An 18,318-nucleotide genomic window follows, 5' to 3' on the forward strand; every position below is an offset into this window, starting at 1 on the left:
TGCAAACTGATCAGTTGGAAAAGCAAGGGAAACTGGTTTGAGATATATGAGCCGTCGCTCTGTTTCAATCACCAAGTATAATCGCATTGGGGTGCGATGGAAGGGCGCCAAGGACCAGTGGGCAGCGGCATCCTGGAAAGACTTCGTAACTTGGTGTTCCATCTGTCGGCATAGTCCTGCAGGCCTTTCTTGAGTCAGTAGCATTCGTCGAATACAGCAGCCTGATAGCCTTACCCCGACACTTGTCACAGAACACACCGTCCGCAGTTATGTGTAGAACGGCTCACTGTTGAAGGGAATGTCAAGGTAACTCGTCAGACTCTCAGCGCACCCAGATCGACGGGCGGCGCGTGACCCGCAGGCAGGAAAGGCACCGCCGCTCGAGCAGCTACACGGAGCGCGTTCGTCGCTGCAGGTGGCGGCTCGTCTAACAGGCAGCGTCCACCCGCTGCATCAGCTCATTACCCGCTGGGAACAATGACGCATTGTGGACGGCAGGTCCGCGCGATGTGCGGCAGATAGCCGGATTCCAGGCGGGCGGGCGGGCCTGCCAGGCGGGCGGGCGAGCGGCCTGTACCGGTGCAAGCAGACTGACGTGCGGCTAATGAGCGCTGGTGATTGCACAAGCATTACCTCCTTAACCGGTGTCCAATAAAACTCAGGCCGGGCAGCATGACATGACGCCCGGCTATGGATGTAATGTAACACGTGCAGTGACAGGCTGATTGATTCGTTCGGCTGTCGCGCATCAACCATTTCGATACCGCCAGCCTATACACGGCCCGGCGCCCCGACGCAGCCCCCATGCCGTCCGAGAATGCAGCGCCGCTGCCGCGCAGGCACGGACAAATGAGGCCGATGTTTGTGATACGAGTAAACATGGAGAGCTTTCGTGACACGAACATGTATCGTGAGTGTTTGGGGTACGGGAGCAGTCATGCGCAACCGAGCTGACACCGCTGTTTCGTTTGTTCCAGGCTTGTTCGTGGCGGCCGTCACCCAGAGTGAGGACGCGGCCGTTCGAGACCATCTTCAGGTTGATAAGCGGGCACTGGAGTGGCTGGATCGGGACCAATCTCCTCCTATCAAGTAAGATCTGGTACTGCGGCGGACCTACATTCAGGGATGTGCGAGCCTATCCAACTCGCAGCTGAGCTCTCGAAGCTGGCAGGGTGCTTTACTTAGAACGGCTGTTTACAACTTAGTTTAGAAATGTTTAGAACTGCTTAGAACTTACCAACGTCATCGTGTGCATGGCAAAATCACGGAAGTATGACTAAAAAAGAAAACAATTACAGGAATAGATCATCAGATATTGCTTGAGCGCAGAGTTTCTTTCCAGTTTTTGTTTCCCGTTCTAACTACATAGACCTCTGATAGAAACATTGGAATAACCATATGAGCAAATCCAATCCAGTGCATATGATCAATGCAGTGCAATGAAAATCCAAAGCATATGACCAATCCAAATTTTCTACAAACAGTAAAACAAATCGCCCAGATGAGTGCGGAAGTTGGCCATGGGACACTTTAGATTGATCACCCGCAGACTGTACCTTCTCACAACTGATTTTACAAAATTGTACCGCGGAACTTATCTCATGGGTTTCTACTTATTTTTTCTTTGCACTATCGGCAATTGCAAAAGAGGTTATCTGCTTTACTTAGTTGCTTTGTTATCTTCTTACTCTTGTTGGTACGCATTCGGTTGAAATAAACAGCGTACATCGCCGACAAATGGCACACAATTACAACGGTGTCAGTCATACCGCAAAAGAGCACTTTCAACGCAATGAGTCAAATGTTCCTATTTGTCTTTCTCCATATCTTTTATCTAAATTATGCTGGACTTCTACTTCTGCAGCGGTACCAAACGCACTGACAACACACTGCTGAGGAAAGCTGATTGTGTATCTCTGAAGCTCTTCAAGCGACGGCTGAATCACAGGCCCCATCACGTTTCGCAATATTTAGCAGCGTTTGCTCTGACTTCCCGAAAGTACCGTGCCATCAATTCACCCCGTTTTTGTTTATTCGCTCCATGTGTTTGCTTTTGCGGCCATCTCCGGCCTCGAAAGCGGTGGGCCCAGTGCTGCCGCCACATTTTGTTGATTGAATCGTCCCGTTCGGACCTCCGTTTGCACCACATTTGCAGCTCAGGTCAACAGAACTGCGCCGCTTTTTGCCTCCGACACGTGGCGAAGAGCTGCTAAATCAGGCGGGAACAGCCCCGGTCTTGATGGTCCGGCCACGTGCGGGGGCCGCAGGGGGACCACAATGAGACCATGGGGGGGGGCCTCAGACCATCTGCAGGGCACGGAGGAGACCAGAGGGGACCACAGAGGGACCACAGAGGGACCAAAGAGGGTCACGGGCAGACCGCCAGCAGGACACGGAGGAGACATCAGGGGGCCACGAAGGACCGCAGATAGACCACTAGCAGACCGCAAGCCGACAGCAAACAGACCAGGCGACTGTGGAAGACTCCCAGAACCGTGCACACACAGTCGTGAATGATATCGACGAGTCCGACGTGGTGCCAGACACGTTGCTATAAGGCCTCTGACGTGCGGTTAGCAACCAGTCTCCAGTCGTCCGAATAGCGGGACGTAGGTCTACAGCCCGGCAAACAGTGATGGTCAGCATTGTCGACCCGACTCAGACAGCGGGACATCAGTCCACAGGTCCGCAGACAGTGATGGTCAGCTTTGTCGGCATGACTCGGACAGCGAGACATCAGTCCACAGCCCTGCAGACAGTGATGGTCAGCATTGTCGACCCGACTCAGACAGCGGGACATCAGTCCACAGGTCCGCAGACAGTGATGGTCAGCTTTGTCGGCATGACTCGAACAGCGAGACATCAGTCCACAGCCCTGCAGACAGTGATGGTCAGCATTGTCGACCTGACTCAGACAGCGGGACTTCAGTCCACAGGTCCGCAGACAGTGATGGTCAGCTTTGTCGGCATGACTCGGACAGCGGGACATCAGTCCACAGCCCTGCAGACAGTGATGGTCGACGTTGTCGGCATGACTCAGACAGCGAGACATCAGTCCACAGCCCTGCAGACAGTGATGGTCAGCGTTGTCGGCATGACTCAGACAGCGGGACATCAGTCCACAGTCCCGCAGACAGTGATGGTCAGCATTGTCGACCTGACTCAGACAGCGGGACATCAGTCCACAGGTCCGCAGACAGTGATGGTCAGCGTTGTCGGAATGACTCAGACAGCGGGACATCAGTCCACAGCCCCACAGACAGTGATGGTCGGCGTTGTCGGCGTGAATCAGACAGCGGGACATCAGTTCACAGCTCCGCAGACAGGGATGGTCAGCGTTGTCGGCGTGACTCAGACAGCAGGACATCAGCGCCGACCCGGCGCAATGCCCGACCCTGGCGCTGTCAGCTTGGCGGCCCGTCTGATGAATGAGACGACAAAGCCGGCTGTCAAGCCTGCAGGAAACGCCGACAGTCCCACAGACAGACCGCCCTGCCGCCCGTTCCAAGCCGCGCTCGGTCCTGCAGACACGGCTGATCAACGCTCATAGGTCGTCCCAGCCACGGTCACCCGCGTCCGACCCGGCGCCGTCCGTCGCAGCGCGCGTGCCGAGTGGGCGTGTGCTCAATTGGCGCTTGCTCAGCTGACGGTGCGGTCAGGAGACGAACTCGGCGCGCAGGGACGATGCGGGGGCGGATCCGCCCATCGCGCGCGCTCCGCTGATTAAAGCGTGCGGCCGCGTGATTTACGGTCGTGCGAGAGATGAGGTGTCGGACGGGGCAGGGGTGCGGGACCGGGCGGGGCAGGGCTGTGGGGCCAGGCAGGGCAGGGCTGCTGAGGCCGGGCGGGCAGGGGTGCGGGGACCGGGCGAGGCAAGGATGCAGGGCCGGGCGGGGCAGAGCTGCCGAGGCCGGGTGGACAAGACGCGGGGCCTGGCGGGGCAGGGGTGCGGGTGCCTGGTGGAGCAGGAGTGCGGGGGCCGGACGAAGTTGGGATGCGGCTGTCAGGTGGGACATGGGTGCGGTTGTCGGGTGGGACATGGGTGCGAGTGTTGGGTGCGACATGGGTGCGGGTGTCAGGCAGGCAGTGATGCGGGTCGCGGGCTCAGAGCTGGAGGTCACGACCGCCGGATGGAGTGGTGACATGCACTAGCCGTGCTGCCCCGCTACAAGCTAACAAATGACATCGCAATCTGATATTTTTTGTTTGCTGGACGATTCAGAAAAGTCTGAAGCCACAATGATGGCGAAAATTCTGACGAAATTACCAGGAAAGTGACAAAATTTGCTTCTTAGACCGTGAAATCCATCATGATATGAGCTAACATTACTGCCTGAGCACTGTTTTGTCTCAACAGCCTGTTGTGGTTTCAGGTTCGCACAGATGTCCTGTTTGTTGATGTGCTGATATTTGTTCAGTTATATCTAAACAAGCCGCAGAGGGTTTCAGAGAAGGCCGTGCGTTTTCATGATTCTAAAATAAAATAGATAGGCATTTTCTCTGGCTTGTGGTCGCGTGTACGCATCCACCTGTGCGCGTGTCCCTGTCGACGTGATCGTGTGCGTGTGTCCCTGTGCGTGGGTCTGCGTGTGCGTGAAAGTCGCCTCACAAGCTGCGGCGCGCCTGTCAGCGTGGGCTGACGGCCCGTGCTGCGCCGACAGAGTGGCGACCGGCGCTGGCGCCCGACGGGAGCCGGCTCCGAGACCGGCGCCGCTGCTCCGCCGGCCTCCCCGCCAGCTGACACGGGAGCAGCGCCGCCAGCGCCGCCTGCAGGACAAGCAGCGACAGCGCGAGCTGAAAAAGCGGCGCAAGGAGGAGGAGCGCCGCCGACGGAAACAGGAGAGGCTCGAGCGCAAGCAGCGCGAGCGCGAAGAACGGAAGAGGAGGAGGAAACTGGAGCAAGCGGAGAAGCGTCGGCTCAGGAAGCTGCAGAGGGCAGCAGAGAAGGGCAGGAAACGTAGCAAGGGTGCGTCTGAGTTGAACCATACTGATCAACCAGAGATGGTGCAAGTGTACTGGTATGTTGCAAGTAGTTCAGTCGAACATTTCCTATTATGATATAATAACCATGGACGCTTGACGTTTAGGAGCTGTGACTGTTCCATTCAGTGTTGCACTTTGGTCAGCATAAGTGTTCACGAACTCTGCCTTCTGAGAATTGCCTAAGATTAAAGAGCATACAGCAACGTTCCACGATATGGTGCACTGCCTCCCTCTCCTTTACACGCACATCCTTACATGTGAGTCGTATAAAAGCAGAACCAACACCAAAAATGTATTCCTTCGACGCGGAAACTGCTGTCAGAGGTGAAGTAATCGTGTCGTCTAAACGAGCCCCGTGTCCTGTCCGCATTTCGGCTGTAGATCGTTTTATCTTTTCATCGACATGCCATGTCGATGTTTCTCCTTGGAGCAGAAAATTTAGGCTTGTGTCGGGCCGTGACGTGTATATCGCCAAGAATCACTTCAGGGACAATAGCCAGAGAGATCACAGAACCCTGCGGATGTGGCTGGAATCGCTGAGTTCGGGCTGTTTCACTGACGCAGTTAACCTCCACCAGGCGTGACGAGAAGTCGCATGCTATATTCTGTCCAAGTTATTGCAACCAGGCTGCAGACGCCTTCGTAATAAGCATGACAATCACATCCACTAGCTTGAACGCAAAGTCCGGATTCCAGTCTGCGCGCCTCAGGCTGCTTTTAACCAGGGTCCATCACACCGTCAACACGTCAAGTTCAGACCCACGCTGTTGCGAATACATACACATTACACGCCTCCTTGCCTTCATGTGATGCACTGAATACACGGACATAGTTAACGCTCATGTCGGTGCACGGGTTAACAACCCAACGGACTGCAGACGTGTCTATGCGTACGAGACTGACAGTTTATTCCAGTTTTTGTTCCCAATTCATGAACATCAATATTAATGTGCTTTGCAGCACGTTGGTCGGGATTGGCCAACATTCACCGTCGATATGCGCTGGCAGTGACATGGAAACTTCCCTTTCCTCAGATAAGAAGACAAAGGCGACGAAGTCCGAGCTTGCCTCGCCGGTGGTCATCGACGTGCACCAGCATTGGACGACAGCGTCAGTCTCCCTCTCTTCGCCCTCCGAGCGGACCTCCACGACGTCGGCAGTGACCCCGTCCACCACCGCCGGTCGCCAGCCGCCAAGCACGACTCCGACCTCAGCTCCCGAGCAGGCGGCGGCCACCACCACAGCCGTCCCGGCGCCGGCGGCCAAGACGGACCGCCCCCGGACCGAGGCCACGCCGTCGGGGGCCGGCACGACGGAGACCGCGAAGGACGAAACGTCCGCGTCGCCGCAGCCGAGCGCGGAGGTCGACGCGCAACCGCCGCAGAACACGGAACAGTTCGACGGCGGTCAGGACCGGCAGGTGTTCGACAAGGTGGAGAACAAGCGCAACGCCGAGGATTATGACTACGAGTACGTGGACGGCGAAGACTACGAGGGTGACTACGATGGGGAAGGAGACGAGTACTATTACTACGATGAGGACGAAGAGGGGGTAGAGGGAGAGGAGGCAGATGAAGAGCCGGCGACGGAAGCGTCGACAACGACGCCAGCGACCACAACAACAACAGAGGTCTCGACAACAACGCCGGCGAGCACCACCACTCCCACGCCGGTGCCGACGCGCTCCAGTTACGAAGGGGACCTCACCAGTCCCGCTGGGGACGGGTACGACGAGGGCGGCCACGAGGGGGACGGCACGGCGGCAGCGGCGGCTCCGGAGCGCGACAATTACGACGAGCCGCTGGGCGACGACGAGTACGACTATGACGCCGATGACCACGACTACGAGTACTACGACGGCGAGGAGGACGAGCCCAGCAACGAGCTAGACGTGCCGCCGCCGCCGCCGCCACCAGCGTTTGTCACCACCCGAGCACCGCCAGACGCCGGTCCGCAGCAGCTGGACAACACCATCGCCGTGTCAGCCGCCGAGGAGGAGCTGACCAACTCGCTGGCCGACTTGGACGAGGACGAGCCGCAGGTCTCTGGCGGCGACCGGTTCGTGGAAACGGCGCCGGACGCCATCAACCGCACGCTGCTCGATCTCTCGTGCCTGAAGCTGTTCGGTCAGGGCGACGTGCCCCGCATCGTGCCGCCTGAGGTGGCTCATGGTGCCGTCGTGGCGTACAACAGGTCAGTAGAGGCCGGCACGGCGCAGAATGAGGCCCATCGGAGCCGTGTGCCCACATATGCTTGCGGCGTTCTGATTACGCTACATCGACGTGCTAATATCGGAGCGTTGACACAACGTCGCGCAAACTGCGTTTGATGCTCCGCGTGTTTCTTTGGGTTTTGATAGCGATATTTCCAGGACAACGGCTCCTGATGGCGGCTTACTATCTCCATGTTTGTCAGGGTAACCAACCCCGACTCTCCGAACAACGTCTATCTGGAAGCGGTGTTCCTGTGCGACGGAGGGTACGAGATGATCGACGCGCGGGCGAGGGCGGTCTTCTGTTCCGAACGGAGGTGGCTCGGCACACTGCCTCAGTGCGCTTCGTTCGGTGAGACTGCTACACGCAACGGCGGCGATGGGCTCTTCGTGGCAGCATTGCGCCCTCCAGATGGGCCATCTCTGGACGCAGCACGGCTTGCCACACGTGGTGGTGGGTGGTGCGACTTGCTGATTTGAAATAGGCAGGATGAGGCGGACACTTCGATAGACTCCGACGGTTAAACACGGGCACTAGGAGCGTGTGCGTCTGCACACTGGCCGTGTCTGTCACGCATGGGCCCGCCGTGGGCTGGATATTGAGGCTGGAGCACATCGACACCAGCGACATGTGACAAGGTTTCCGACAACACCTTGTGATGCATTATGCAACGTAGCACCACATTTTCATTATTCTTTTCACTGAGTCATGTTTAAGTGGCAAGGTCCGTCTGAGGACTAGGTAAAGTTTTTAAGTCGAAGCCCATGCTACTGGAAATGATCTCAAAACAGCTGGATGGTGACAGCGGATACGTTGCATTATTATTGGATTGTGATGCGCTTGGTAGTATCACCGAATGCGGCCCATCCCCCGGATTGCCTACGGCACATCTCGTCGTGCCGTTTGTGCCCGGATGTGTCATCGTTTGAGCAAAACGAAATAGAGCAGCGCAATGAATTGCGAGCATTTAGTTACCGTTTGCAATACCTGGCACAGTGCGAACAACGTAACTGCCGCGCAAGGTCCCAACTGCACATGCTGACCAATCCCACGTAGCATCATCCCCCCCCCCGTTGGTGCGTTGACTGGCAGGGCGACCTTGACCCTCAGACGAGCCAGCTGGCGCCGCCTGCGGGGCGGACAAGGGCGGCTGCGCCCAGCGCTGTCAGGTGCAGGGCGAAGGCGTCCGTTGCGCCTGTCACAGGGGCTTCACGCTGGCCGAGGACGGCCGGTCGTGTAGAGGTCAGTGCTGAGCTGGTCGCTGACGTAGCTGCGGCTCGGCTGGGGCCGCCCGCCGACCGGAAATGACGCGGCGACCGTCTGCAGGCTGTCGAACCGCTCTCACGGTCGCTGCATGCCGACCTTTGAGAACTGTTGGCCCCGTGACCGCAAATTATGATGGACAGTGCACCTTAAATGCGAAGGAGATGGTCGATAGTAATGGTCATCGGCGGTATCTGTCCATTAAACACTTATCCGAGGTTAAAGCGCTTCATTTTGCGTCGCTTATAAGATATCAATAAGCGTGTTGCTTTGAAGCAAGTTTTATCGAAGCAAAATCTAAGAATATCGACCCTCATATGGAACGGAATGGTCACGTTGTATAACATAACTGAAAATGTACACTTTCTTCTGAAAAATGGCCCACTCCGCTGCAACCTAGCTGATAAGCAACATCTTTGACACAATCAAGACACAGTCACATTCTTATATACAGATATTGTAGGAAAAAAGCAGGCAATCTGAGTACCTGACTGCTGGTGGGCCAGAAAGTCGAGGGGGGAGGGGTATACCAACGGGTGTAATATACGCATGGTATCTCCACAAGCTCTCTACGGCAGCTCGAGCCGTCTGTGTAGATTGGTTGGCGCTTACTCTCTCAGAGCAGACTGATTGACCCATATTTTATGGTTCAAGCACCGGTTGACCTAACTGCAACAACCAGCTGACAGCCTTCTACGGAGCCTGGCGGTGGTTGGATAAGGGAGGGAGTCATGGAGTGCTGGCATGGAGTTGGTGGCTGGCACGACGGACTAAGAGATCAGCCGCTGCTGCTGTGGTGACGCTTGAGTCGGTCCGGGCAGACGTGGACGAGTGCCAGACCAATGAGGCTGTCTGCGACGGAGTCTGCTTCAACAAGGAGGGCTCCTACCAGTGCTACTGCCCCACGGGCTACCGGCTGGCCTCCAGCGGTGACCAGTGCATAGGTGAGGACGGGGCTCAGCGTCGCTTCTGGCTTATGTGCCGCCTCTCACCGACAGGGGCAGGGACACTCGTGCACGTTGCAAAAGTGTGCACATCAATGGTTGTTGATTGCTTGGCAAAGTAGTTGACAGGCAAGTATGACTGAAAATCTGCCGTTGTTGTCGGATGCCTCAACGTGCTGTTGCTCAGTCCATCCAAACCACTCCTACACACTATCCCATCCCAGCAGGCATATCCCTCGTTTTCTCACGGTTTTCTACCCGGCTCAACACCTTTCTTTCCCCACCTTCTGTCCTGTTTCTAGCTTTCACATTTTACTGAAAAAATATCACGGTTCATTTCCTGTTTCTTGTGAATACTAAACCATTTCGCTCATGCACGCACCTTCACTCTGCTGGCAGACAAAAACGAGTGTCTTCTGAGGAACGGACACGGCCCCTGCCAGGACACCTGCACCAACACCGAGGGCGGCTACAAGTGCTCCTGTGACGGGGTGCCAGGTCAGAGGGCAGCTCGCGCCGATCACACTCGTCACTCGGCAGCTCATCCTCGATATGCGTCTAGAAAGTCTGCCGCATAGTTTGTTAGGAGTTGCGGAATGTTGGTTATGGAGCACTAGCTGTTGGATACAGCATGCTGGGCCAAAAAAGCAATGACATTATCCGAAGTTGATTTGACTTGGATGAGGATCTAAGCCCAACTTTGAGAGTCCAGGGCCGGAACTCAGATTCTCTTTAGTAAAGTCAGCATCATTGGATAATTATCTTTGATAAGAAAATGATCACTTAGAAACGAAATGCTCATGTTTTGCGCTGGCTGCAGAAGTGTATTCCGTTATCAACACCGGTATATTGCTAATTGACATTTGACCTGGGACGGGACCAAACATGGCGGACTCGCGGAACGCTGGCGTCGTGTCTGCCTGTGGGTGTTTTTGGGCATCATTCTGACACCCCACACCTGCCTGGGCGTTGACTGGCACATCGAGTGCCTTGTCAGCGCCCGAGCATGCGCACTTCGAAGACGCAATCGTCAGATGAAGGCCTTGTCGGCAGTTGTGCAGTGACGTGCTTTACACGCGGCGATGAATAGGCATCAATTTTGCTTAAATACCGGGCTCCGTTGGTGACGGGGCGTGACGTTCGTGGCGCTCGGAGAGAAAGGTGAGTTGACCAAATGATGCCTTTGATGAACTGAGTGACATGTTTTGTTTAACCTTTATGCGTGGGGGGCTGGGAGTTAGCGCGCGACTGTGTAAGGGTTGTTTGTATTATGTACCGGCAACGTGCATGTTTGTTTGGAATGTTCAGAATGTGTCTGTGTGGTCAGAGACTGAGTGGCGTGAAGGAAGTACATTAGGGGGGGGGGGGAGGTCTTCTGATTGGTAACATTCTTTTAGGGGTCTTTTATATGTTGTTGCTGACACCAGGTCGAAAAGAAATGGCCGTCTGGCCGTAACGCTCTTAACTGTTCCTGTTTCCCCTTAATTTTGTTCAAGGACGATGAGAGATGCTTTTTGCTTTTGACAGTGGAGGGGCATGCTTGCGTTATCGTATTTATTTCTGAGCTTGAATTTTTTTTCTTATCGGTAAGGAAAGGTATACTTTGGATTTTGTGTACCTACGCAAAAATCCACAAAATACAAAAATTGTATACATACCTGACATGGTGTTGACCTAAACGCCATAATTCAAGCGGGCTATGGTTCCGCGATACCCGCCATACCTATATGACGATTCCTTATCACATCATAGCTGCATGAAATGTGCGGACAAGTAGTCGAAGAGACAACCCCTTGATGAGCGATACCACGGCAGAAGTTTCAAGGGGATCGTAAGAGCAGTGACGGAGCATCGGTGCAGAACCGATCATAGTGTCACGAATCATTACACAAATCATGCCTATTTCTATGTAAAATGTATGCTGGCTTGATAATCGACATCCCACATTTTATAATCACCACTGAACAAGACGATGCAGCTATCATGCTGCCATTGACGCCATCCCGTATAGCTAAACGTTGCTCGGGTGGGTTTCAGATGTAAATGAGCGATGAGGTGCTTATGCATTTTGCTTTCTAATTTGTTTGCCATTGGTTTCATATTTTAGCGCGTTTTACAATTGGTTGCCCTATGTTTGTGAATTTCACGTAAAGATCCCCAACTGTCTATCTCACTTCAAAGCTTCATACAAATGTGGGACAAACACTTTATGACATTGCTCACCATTATCCCTCGACTGATTGTGCTGTAATCGATGACTGAACTGCCGTTACCACCAGCCAGCCAGTATTTGCTCTGACCATGTGCTCTGACTGTGCAGCGGCGCAAGATGCGGGTCACACCATGCCTGCTGCTACTGGCGCTGCCGTGCGCCCTAGGCCGCAACATCGGGGACGGCCTGGGGTTCATGAACCCCGACCCGGCCCGGCCCGAGGAGGCAGTAGACATCCAAAACACCCTTGATGACATGGAGCCAGTCACGGAGAGTCCCGAGGGCGAGGAAGTGGCCCGCCGCGGAGTTACTGAGGATCCGGAGATGGCCCGCTATGCCCGCATCCTGGATCGGCTTGGGCTGTTCGAGCCAGACACTTTACAGGAGTACGCAGGACGGTCAGAAGACTCTGCAGTCGACCCTGGTGAGGAGACCTCAGACACCACGGACAAAGGTAGCAGCGATTCCGATGAAGAACCTTCGGAGGGGTCAGATGAGGAGGAAAGAAATTCGGAAGACAGCTCAGACGACAGCTCAGAGTCATCGGACACCAGCGAAGAATCTTCGGAAGGATCAGATGAGGATAGTGATTCGGAAGACAGCTCGGACGAAGAGTCTTCGGACTCCAGCGAAGAATCTTCGGAGCGCTCAGACGAGGAGCGAAGCAATCCTGAAAACCGCTCGAACAAAGAGACCAGCGACCTCACCAGCGAGAGCTCGACCGATTCCGAGGGCGACCGTCTAGTGGCGAGCGGCACCGCCGCCCAGCACTTCAACGCAATCGTCGCTCGCACGCGCCAAAACCTGCTTGAGGCCAACTTCCAGGGCGGGAAGCGACTCGCCAATCAGCGCACCATCATCCCCATGACGCTGAGCGACGGCTCGCGACGCGACCTCAACATGAAGATCACCAACGGAAAAGTCGACCGGCTGCACGATCTGCGAAGTGACGGCACGCCCGTGCTGTGGCGCGGCCAGAACAGGCTGAGGGCCAGCTTCAGGCTGAGCCAGATCCTGAGCCGCGCCAGCTACCGCATCCGGGTCAGTGAGCGGTCAGGGAACGGCTCGAGCTTCGGGAGGTCGCCTGAGGGCTGATGGGGTTCATGCAAAACCGCCTGTCGGTACTGTCGCATCACATTGTTTGGTTACGGCGTTGCATTATGTTCAGGAGGAATGGGGGGTTTAATAATGCAAAACGCTTTCTTGGAGAAAGCAAAAGATGAAAGGCTGAAAGTGCAATGCCGGACGGAATAGTGTCTCTCGCTTATCTGGATATTGTCTTGTATAATAGCATACACAGTGTTGCTGATGCATGTTTCCATATCCGTCTTTCAATACATGCAGCATGCAATATACGTAAATGCTGTGCTCTGGGAAAGCAGCCCAACTGACCAGTGCGTGGTTGACCCGGCAGGTGGGCCGGTACCGCGTGGTGCCGGGCCAGGACGCGCGCGGCCTGGCGCAGGCACGCACCGACGTCTACCGCGCCGACCTCGAGTTCCAGCTGTGCGACGACGGCACCCCCCGCACCCTCTCCAGCTACGCCGCCCGGCCGGGCTCCACGCGGCTGACGTACTCGAGCGGGGTGCCCAGCAAGTGGTCCAAAATCGACAAGGCGGCGCTGCTGGACGTGCTGCGCCAGCAGGTGGCCGCCGCCGTCGACACGGACGTGCGCGCGCAGCTGGAGCGGGCCGTCTCGCAGCTGTGTACCTGCTGCTAGGTCGCCGGGCTGCGGTCCGGGCCTACCGGCCGGCGGTCTGACACCATGTCCGTCACTGCCGCGTGCCGGGCTGGGCGGGGCTGCACCCATGCTGCTTGGTAGTGTACGTGACGCCGGCCGAACCGGCTTGGATTTGACGCCACTGCGCCCACGAAGCTCCGCTGCTGGGATCGACAGACGGCAGGTGAACGGGCTTCGTTTTGTTGGTGGTGGAAGAGCGGAGACCTCGCTCCCTAAGTGTGAAGCTTGCTTTTTGTCACCGTCCGCTAGATCGCGCTAACTCGATCAAACACTTGTAAATGTTGCTGTTCTGTTGTGGGGTATTGTAAGGAGATGATATGACCTGTTGACGCTCGTACGTGACGGAATGACGGATAATACACATGTTCTTTCTATATACTTGACGTTTCATGGCCCAGTTTGGAAGTGTATGTTTCACCGGCAAACCTGCCACTCATCGTTGACTTGGCTCGTAATAAACCTCAAGCCTTACTGAAAAATCAAGTTGATTACTCACGCCACTGTATACCTCAATTCTCAATAGTCAATGACCTTAACCTTATCGGACTGATTCTAGCAACGACACATAACCCTTGATCGTACAACCTCAGCGCAGGTAAATTTGTTGATCGTCATTTAATATCGAATGACTTAAAAGATCAGGTGGTTATGCAAGATTTCTGGAAACCTGTGTTCTGAATCGCATAATTGTTCAACTTAATCGCAATGTCTTGAAAATTTGTATCCGAAATGCATGTCAGCAGGGCGTTGGCTGCTTCCCATACATGCCTTTATAGTGGATATTGTACTGGGCTGTGGAATGCCAAGATGCCACATGCCTATATTTTTGTGTCAATGTGAAACACACTGCAATGTTTATGATCCCATGTATGTGAGTGGCATATAAAGTGCTTTCAGTACGTGAAGCCTGTAGTGTATATTTTCTACCTGTTATACTGATTGGGTGTGACATGGATAAAATGTAGTTTGAATCGGCCAAACTCATGCTTGCAACAGACTGCGCGGTTTACTGGCAAATTGCAGTTCCAATCTACCTCACTCGAACATAAAAAAGGTTTTGGCGTTTTATCGCGTGACGTTGCTTTGGTGATGCGTGCAACGAACTGGAACTTGACATAACTTCAGCTCGCGACACAAGTTATCCCCTCTCAGCAAGCTTTAATGGCAATGCAGCTCACCAAAATATAACACAAGTATGGGAATCAATTTCGTAACAAGAGATCAGTCTAGGAGTTTCTGAAACGTCTTCCAGGACGACCTCAACTTTTACAAAAAATCGCCATGACCTCACGCTACGAGAGGTTAGAATGCATAACCTAGCTAAAGCTATAAATAAGCATGTGTGAACGTTGAATGAACAAAGAATATATGTATATATGTATATATATATATATATATATATATATATATATATATATATATGCCAAGATGCCACATGCCTATATTTTTGTGTCAATGTGAAACACACTGCAATGTTTATGATCCCATGTATATATATATATATATATATATATATATATATATATATATATATATATATATATATATACCGTCCGCCAAGTATATCGTGACGCTCTGACCTGCCGTAGGGTGGTCCAAGCACAAATTTTGTGATGCAATTCTTGCTCTTTGGATCTAAATGACACGTCAAGTGAAGAAGGATTCAACCACACGTGCTGTGTGTTGTAGAGTGCACATAAACAGTGTTTGCTGTTTGTGATAGTGACGAATGAAGCAGAGTGGGAGTAAAGTTTACACCTAATAGTCTTCCTTTTTCTGCTCTGTAAAATAAGACGAGGATGGAGTTTTTGTTCGGACTATCGCTTATCGACTGATACGGTGGTATATATATATATATATATATATATATATATATATATATATATATATATATATATATACAACATTTCATAAGGTATATATGCATATATTAATCATAAGGTATATATATATATATATATATATATATATATATATATTCATGATGCGAACCATGGTGCGAATGATGCGAACCATGGTCCTATTAGTGTGAGCCTAGTGTTCTACTGAATGAGCTTACCGGAAAGGATAGTTGGTGGAGCATTTGGTTCACAATTAGACGACCCTGGTTCGAATCCCAGCAACTCCAAGGAGAGAATGCGGTTTGTGACGCGTACAGGGCTGGAGGCCAAATATCATCCAGTCCTTCTCAGGACTTCAACACCCAACGACGGCCGGAGAGTTAGCTGACCGAAACGTTGAGTGCATGCTAGCACATCAGATGGAGACGATATATTGATAGTCCAAACAACTATTACATCCATGATACTAATATCTCGTCTCACTCCTGTAAATTAGCCGCCTCAAACGCCGTTGGTGCACTCAGTGCTAAGTAGTAGGTACAAACTGTTATTAGGCCTCATTGATATATTGCTTACAAGGTTACGCGGATTACGAACCTTGTTTATAGGGCCCGATTGTCAAAGGCAGATGTGGGTCATTGGATGACCTTGGGAATTTGAGGCTAGCCGCTTGAAGATCTACGCGGGCCAACACAGCCCTGACCTGATATTTTATGTCACAAATGGTCGGCATACAGGATGCAAATTTCGGCAAGATGGGTTGTTTAATGGCTTTAATACAGCCTGTATGAATGACTCAAGGCGGTCATAACTCTAAGACTCCAATATTTGTCTTCCATGCAGCTTGGAGAGGAGTCGCCGTTTGGTGTATTCATAAACTGGTGACTGTGTCCAGGTATGTGAACAACCCTGGTCCGCTTAACCCCGCTCGTTTCCCGACGATAGCCCAAAATGTCTCGTTGGTCTCAAATGTACGTCATATGCTTTACACTGGCGTCTATTGTACTAGGTAGCGTACCAGGTGGCTCAGTCACTCTTCGAAGGAGGCCAAGGCATATTGGGTCTTTATACCGTACTGCATCCAACCGTCCACTCGATTAGGTTATGTGGCCTGTACGAAAGTCGTCTCTCAAGGGGAGCACGTGCCAGTGTCCGTTTTGTCATTGTGTTGGGATGACGCGGATGCTATGTTGTTCCGTCTGGCTGGCGTTGTATTGCTGGGCAGTGGATGCCAGCGTGGTAGTTTCTGGTTTCATTTCACCACTGGAGTCATCGTCAAGTGTCCTCGTTCGGATTGGCCAACCAATGTCGCCAGTATGGTGTTACTATGACGCCGGTGGTGTTACTATGACGCCTATGGTGTTACAATGACGCCTGTGGTGTTCCTGTCTCATAGCCAAGTCCGTGCATGCGAGGCGTCTCGCTGTGGTACAATGGCTCTTTTATATCTTATTACCGCACATTCGTAATGGCAAAATCTAAAGCGAGAGGCATGTTGCTGCAGTATCAGAGTGCCGACAAATACATAAGGACCACCAGGGCCGCCGCTGGCCGTCCGCCAGCCAGCAAAGGCCGCCTTCTCAGACGTTTGGCTATCTCTCTAGTGGGGCTATTATCGTGTTGAGGTTGCTGACCTGCGGTCGCGAAGGGTCGCGGCCGACGGCGTCACGCAAAGCACATCTGCTCGCCGCGCTGCAGTCGTTTGCAAGGGCTTGACCAACGCCGTTATCAAGTCTCTACACCACTAATCTTTCTCTGATGTTGTTCGTAAATGGCTACATGACGTCGACATCTACTTTCTTTTGTAACGACCTGGACCGTACCTCAGCCCAAAGTGCGACCGTCAACCATCTTGAATAATGCGGGGTCCTGCGTAGAGCACTTCGTCTAAAACGGTTCAGCCCCCCTGTCTGACCCGTGACCTGCGATGACCTGCAGGAACACGCCTGTCCTCGGACGGCCACACCTGTGATGACCTTGACGAGTGCAAGGTCAACAATGGCGGCTGCTCTCACGGCTGCCTCAGCACGCTGGGATTCGTATTCTGCACGTGTCCGGGCGGCTTCATGCTTGACGACGACTGGAAAACGTGCAAAGGTTAGTGCTATGTGTTATGGACACGTGCGGTAGAAAATTGACTGAAGAGATTCAGCTGTTTAACTTACGCAGTTGCTTTACTTTTCCTATTCTTGGAATTACATTCTTGTCAAAGCCTGTGTGTCGACGGTGGGCCGATGTTTGCTACATTACCCATCACTTCAGCCCTCCACTCTGCTCTCCGTGCTCCAGACGTGGACGAATGCGAGGCCCCGGAGGTGGCGGCCGGCTGTCCACACGGCTGCGTCAACACGCCTGGCAGCTATCACTGCGCCGAACAGCGCACCGAATGTCCCCAGGGCTTCGCACAAGCCGCTGACGGCAGCTGCCTGGGTGAGCGGTCCCGAGCCAACCTCGGGGGTGTGAAGCGCAGGTCAGGTCTTCTGCGGCGGGCATCTCCAGGCTGAGTCCTCCCGGATAGGCAATGGCGATTCCGACTTGGCGGCTCTTGGTGGCTCTTGGCGGCTCTTGGCGGCTCTTGGCTGGCTCTTCTTCTCGTAGATCACAGGACCGGGGCCCCAGCGTGACGGACGTACTGGGGGACAAATCGTGAGGGTGTTGTTTGGTTTTGCTTGAAACCAATGGTCGGTGTCCACAGATGTCGACGAGTGCTCACAGGGTGGGTTTGACTGCTCGCACGGCTGTGAGAACCTGGAGGGGACTGCCGTCTGCATTTGTCCAGCGGGATTCACTCTGGAAAGCGACGAGAAAACCTGCACCGGTGAGAGTGACCAAGCAGGAGCGGGTGCAGCATTTGTGCAATGGGAGAGGGGGGGGGGGGGGCCCACTTCACATTATCTCAAGGGAATGTTTCAAATTTGAAGGTATTAAAGCAAGCATCAGGTATGATGAAACAGGCTCACTTATAACCATTGGTATACGTTTGGGGAGGGGGGGGGGGGGGACCCGTGGTCTGATTGTGTCGTCGTGCCTTGCATAACATTGTCTGAGAGCCTGTTGACGGCCGTTACATCCGGAAATGGTGTTCACGAACACCAGGCATGAACGCCTCGACAATGAGTAT

At 53.5% G+C, this 18,318-nt stretch overlaps 2 protein-coding genes across 2 annotated transcripts in view; both read left to right on the top strand.

The window, feature by feature from the left end:
* Nucleotides 1-18,318, top strand: part of LOC119107839 (fibrillin-2) — a gene marked incomplete at its 3' end in the record, with an annotated part of 63,122 nt that overhangs the window by 38,427 nt on the left and 6,377 nt on the right. Inside the window, exons 3-12 of the mRNA XM_037231394.1 lie at nucleotides 978-1,089; nucleotides 4,662-4,966; nucleotides 6,018-7,176; nucleotides 7,399-7,547; nucleotides 8,307-8,438; nucleotides 9,281-9,403; nucleotides 9,803-9,901; nucleotides 17,136-17,294; nucleotides 17,487-17,627; nucleotides 17,893-18,015. Of these exons, the coding sequence (XP_037087289.1) occupies nucleotides 978-1,089; nucleotides 4,662-4,966; nucleotides 6,018-7,176; nucleotides 7,399-7,547; nucleotides 8,307-8,438; nucleotides 9,281-9,403; nucleotides 9,803-9,901; nucleotides 17,136-17,294; nucleotides 17,487-17,627; nucleotides 17,893-18,015 (2,502 nt within the window). The remainder of the gene's footprint in view (nucleotides 1-977; nucleotides 1,090-4,661; nucleotides 4,967-6,017; nucleotides 7,177-7,398; nucleotides 7,548-8,306; nucleotides 8,439-9,280; nucleotides 9,404-9,802; nucleotides 9,902-17,135; nucleotides 17,295-17,486; nucleotides 17,628-17,892; nucleotides 18,016-18,318) is intronic.
* Nucleotides 9,976-12,994, top strand: LOC119107840 (dentin sialophosphoprotein). Its single transcript, XM_037231395.1, has one exon. It carries the CDS (start codon nucleotides 11,733-11,735, stop codon nucleotides 12,708-12,710), a length of 978 nt encoding a protein of 325 aa, XP_037087290.1. The 5' UTR covers nucleotides 9,976-11,732; the 3' UTR covers nucleotides 12,711-12,994.

Source organism: Pollicipes pollicipes, unplaced genomic scaffold (assembly GCF_011947565.3).
Source record: "Pollicipes pollicipes isolate AB1234 unplaced genomic scaffold, Ppol_2.1 Scaffold_6686;HRSCAF=7923_pilon_pilon_pilon, whole genome shotgun sequence".
NCBI lineage: Eukaryota > Metazoa > Arthropoda > Thecostraca > Pollicipedomorpha > Pollicipedidae > Pollicipes > Pollicipes pollicipes.

What these genes read in the sequence shown, in the direction of transcription:
- LOC119107840 (XM_037231395.1), top strand. Translation starts at nt 11,733, where the DNA reads ATGCGGGTCACACCATGCCTGCTGCTACTGGCGCTGCCGTGCGCCCTA.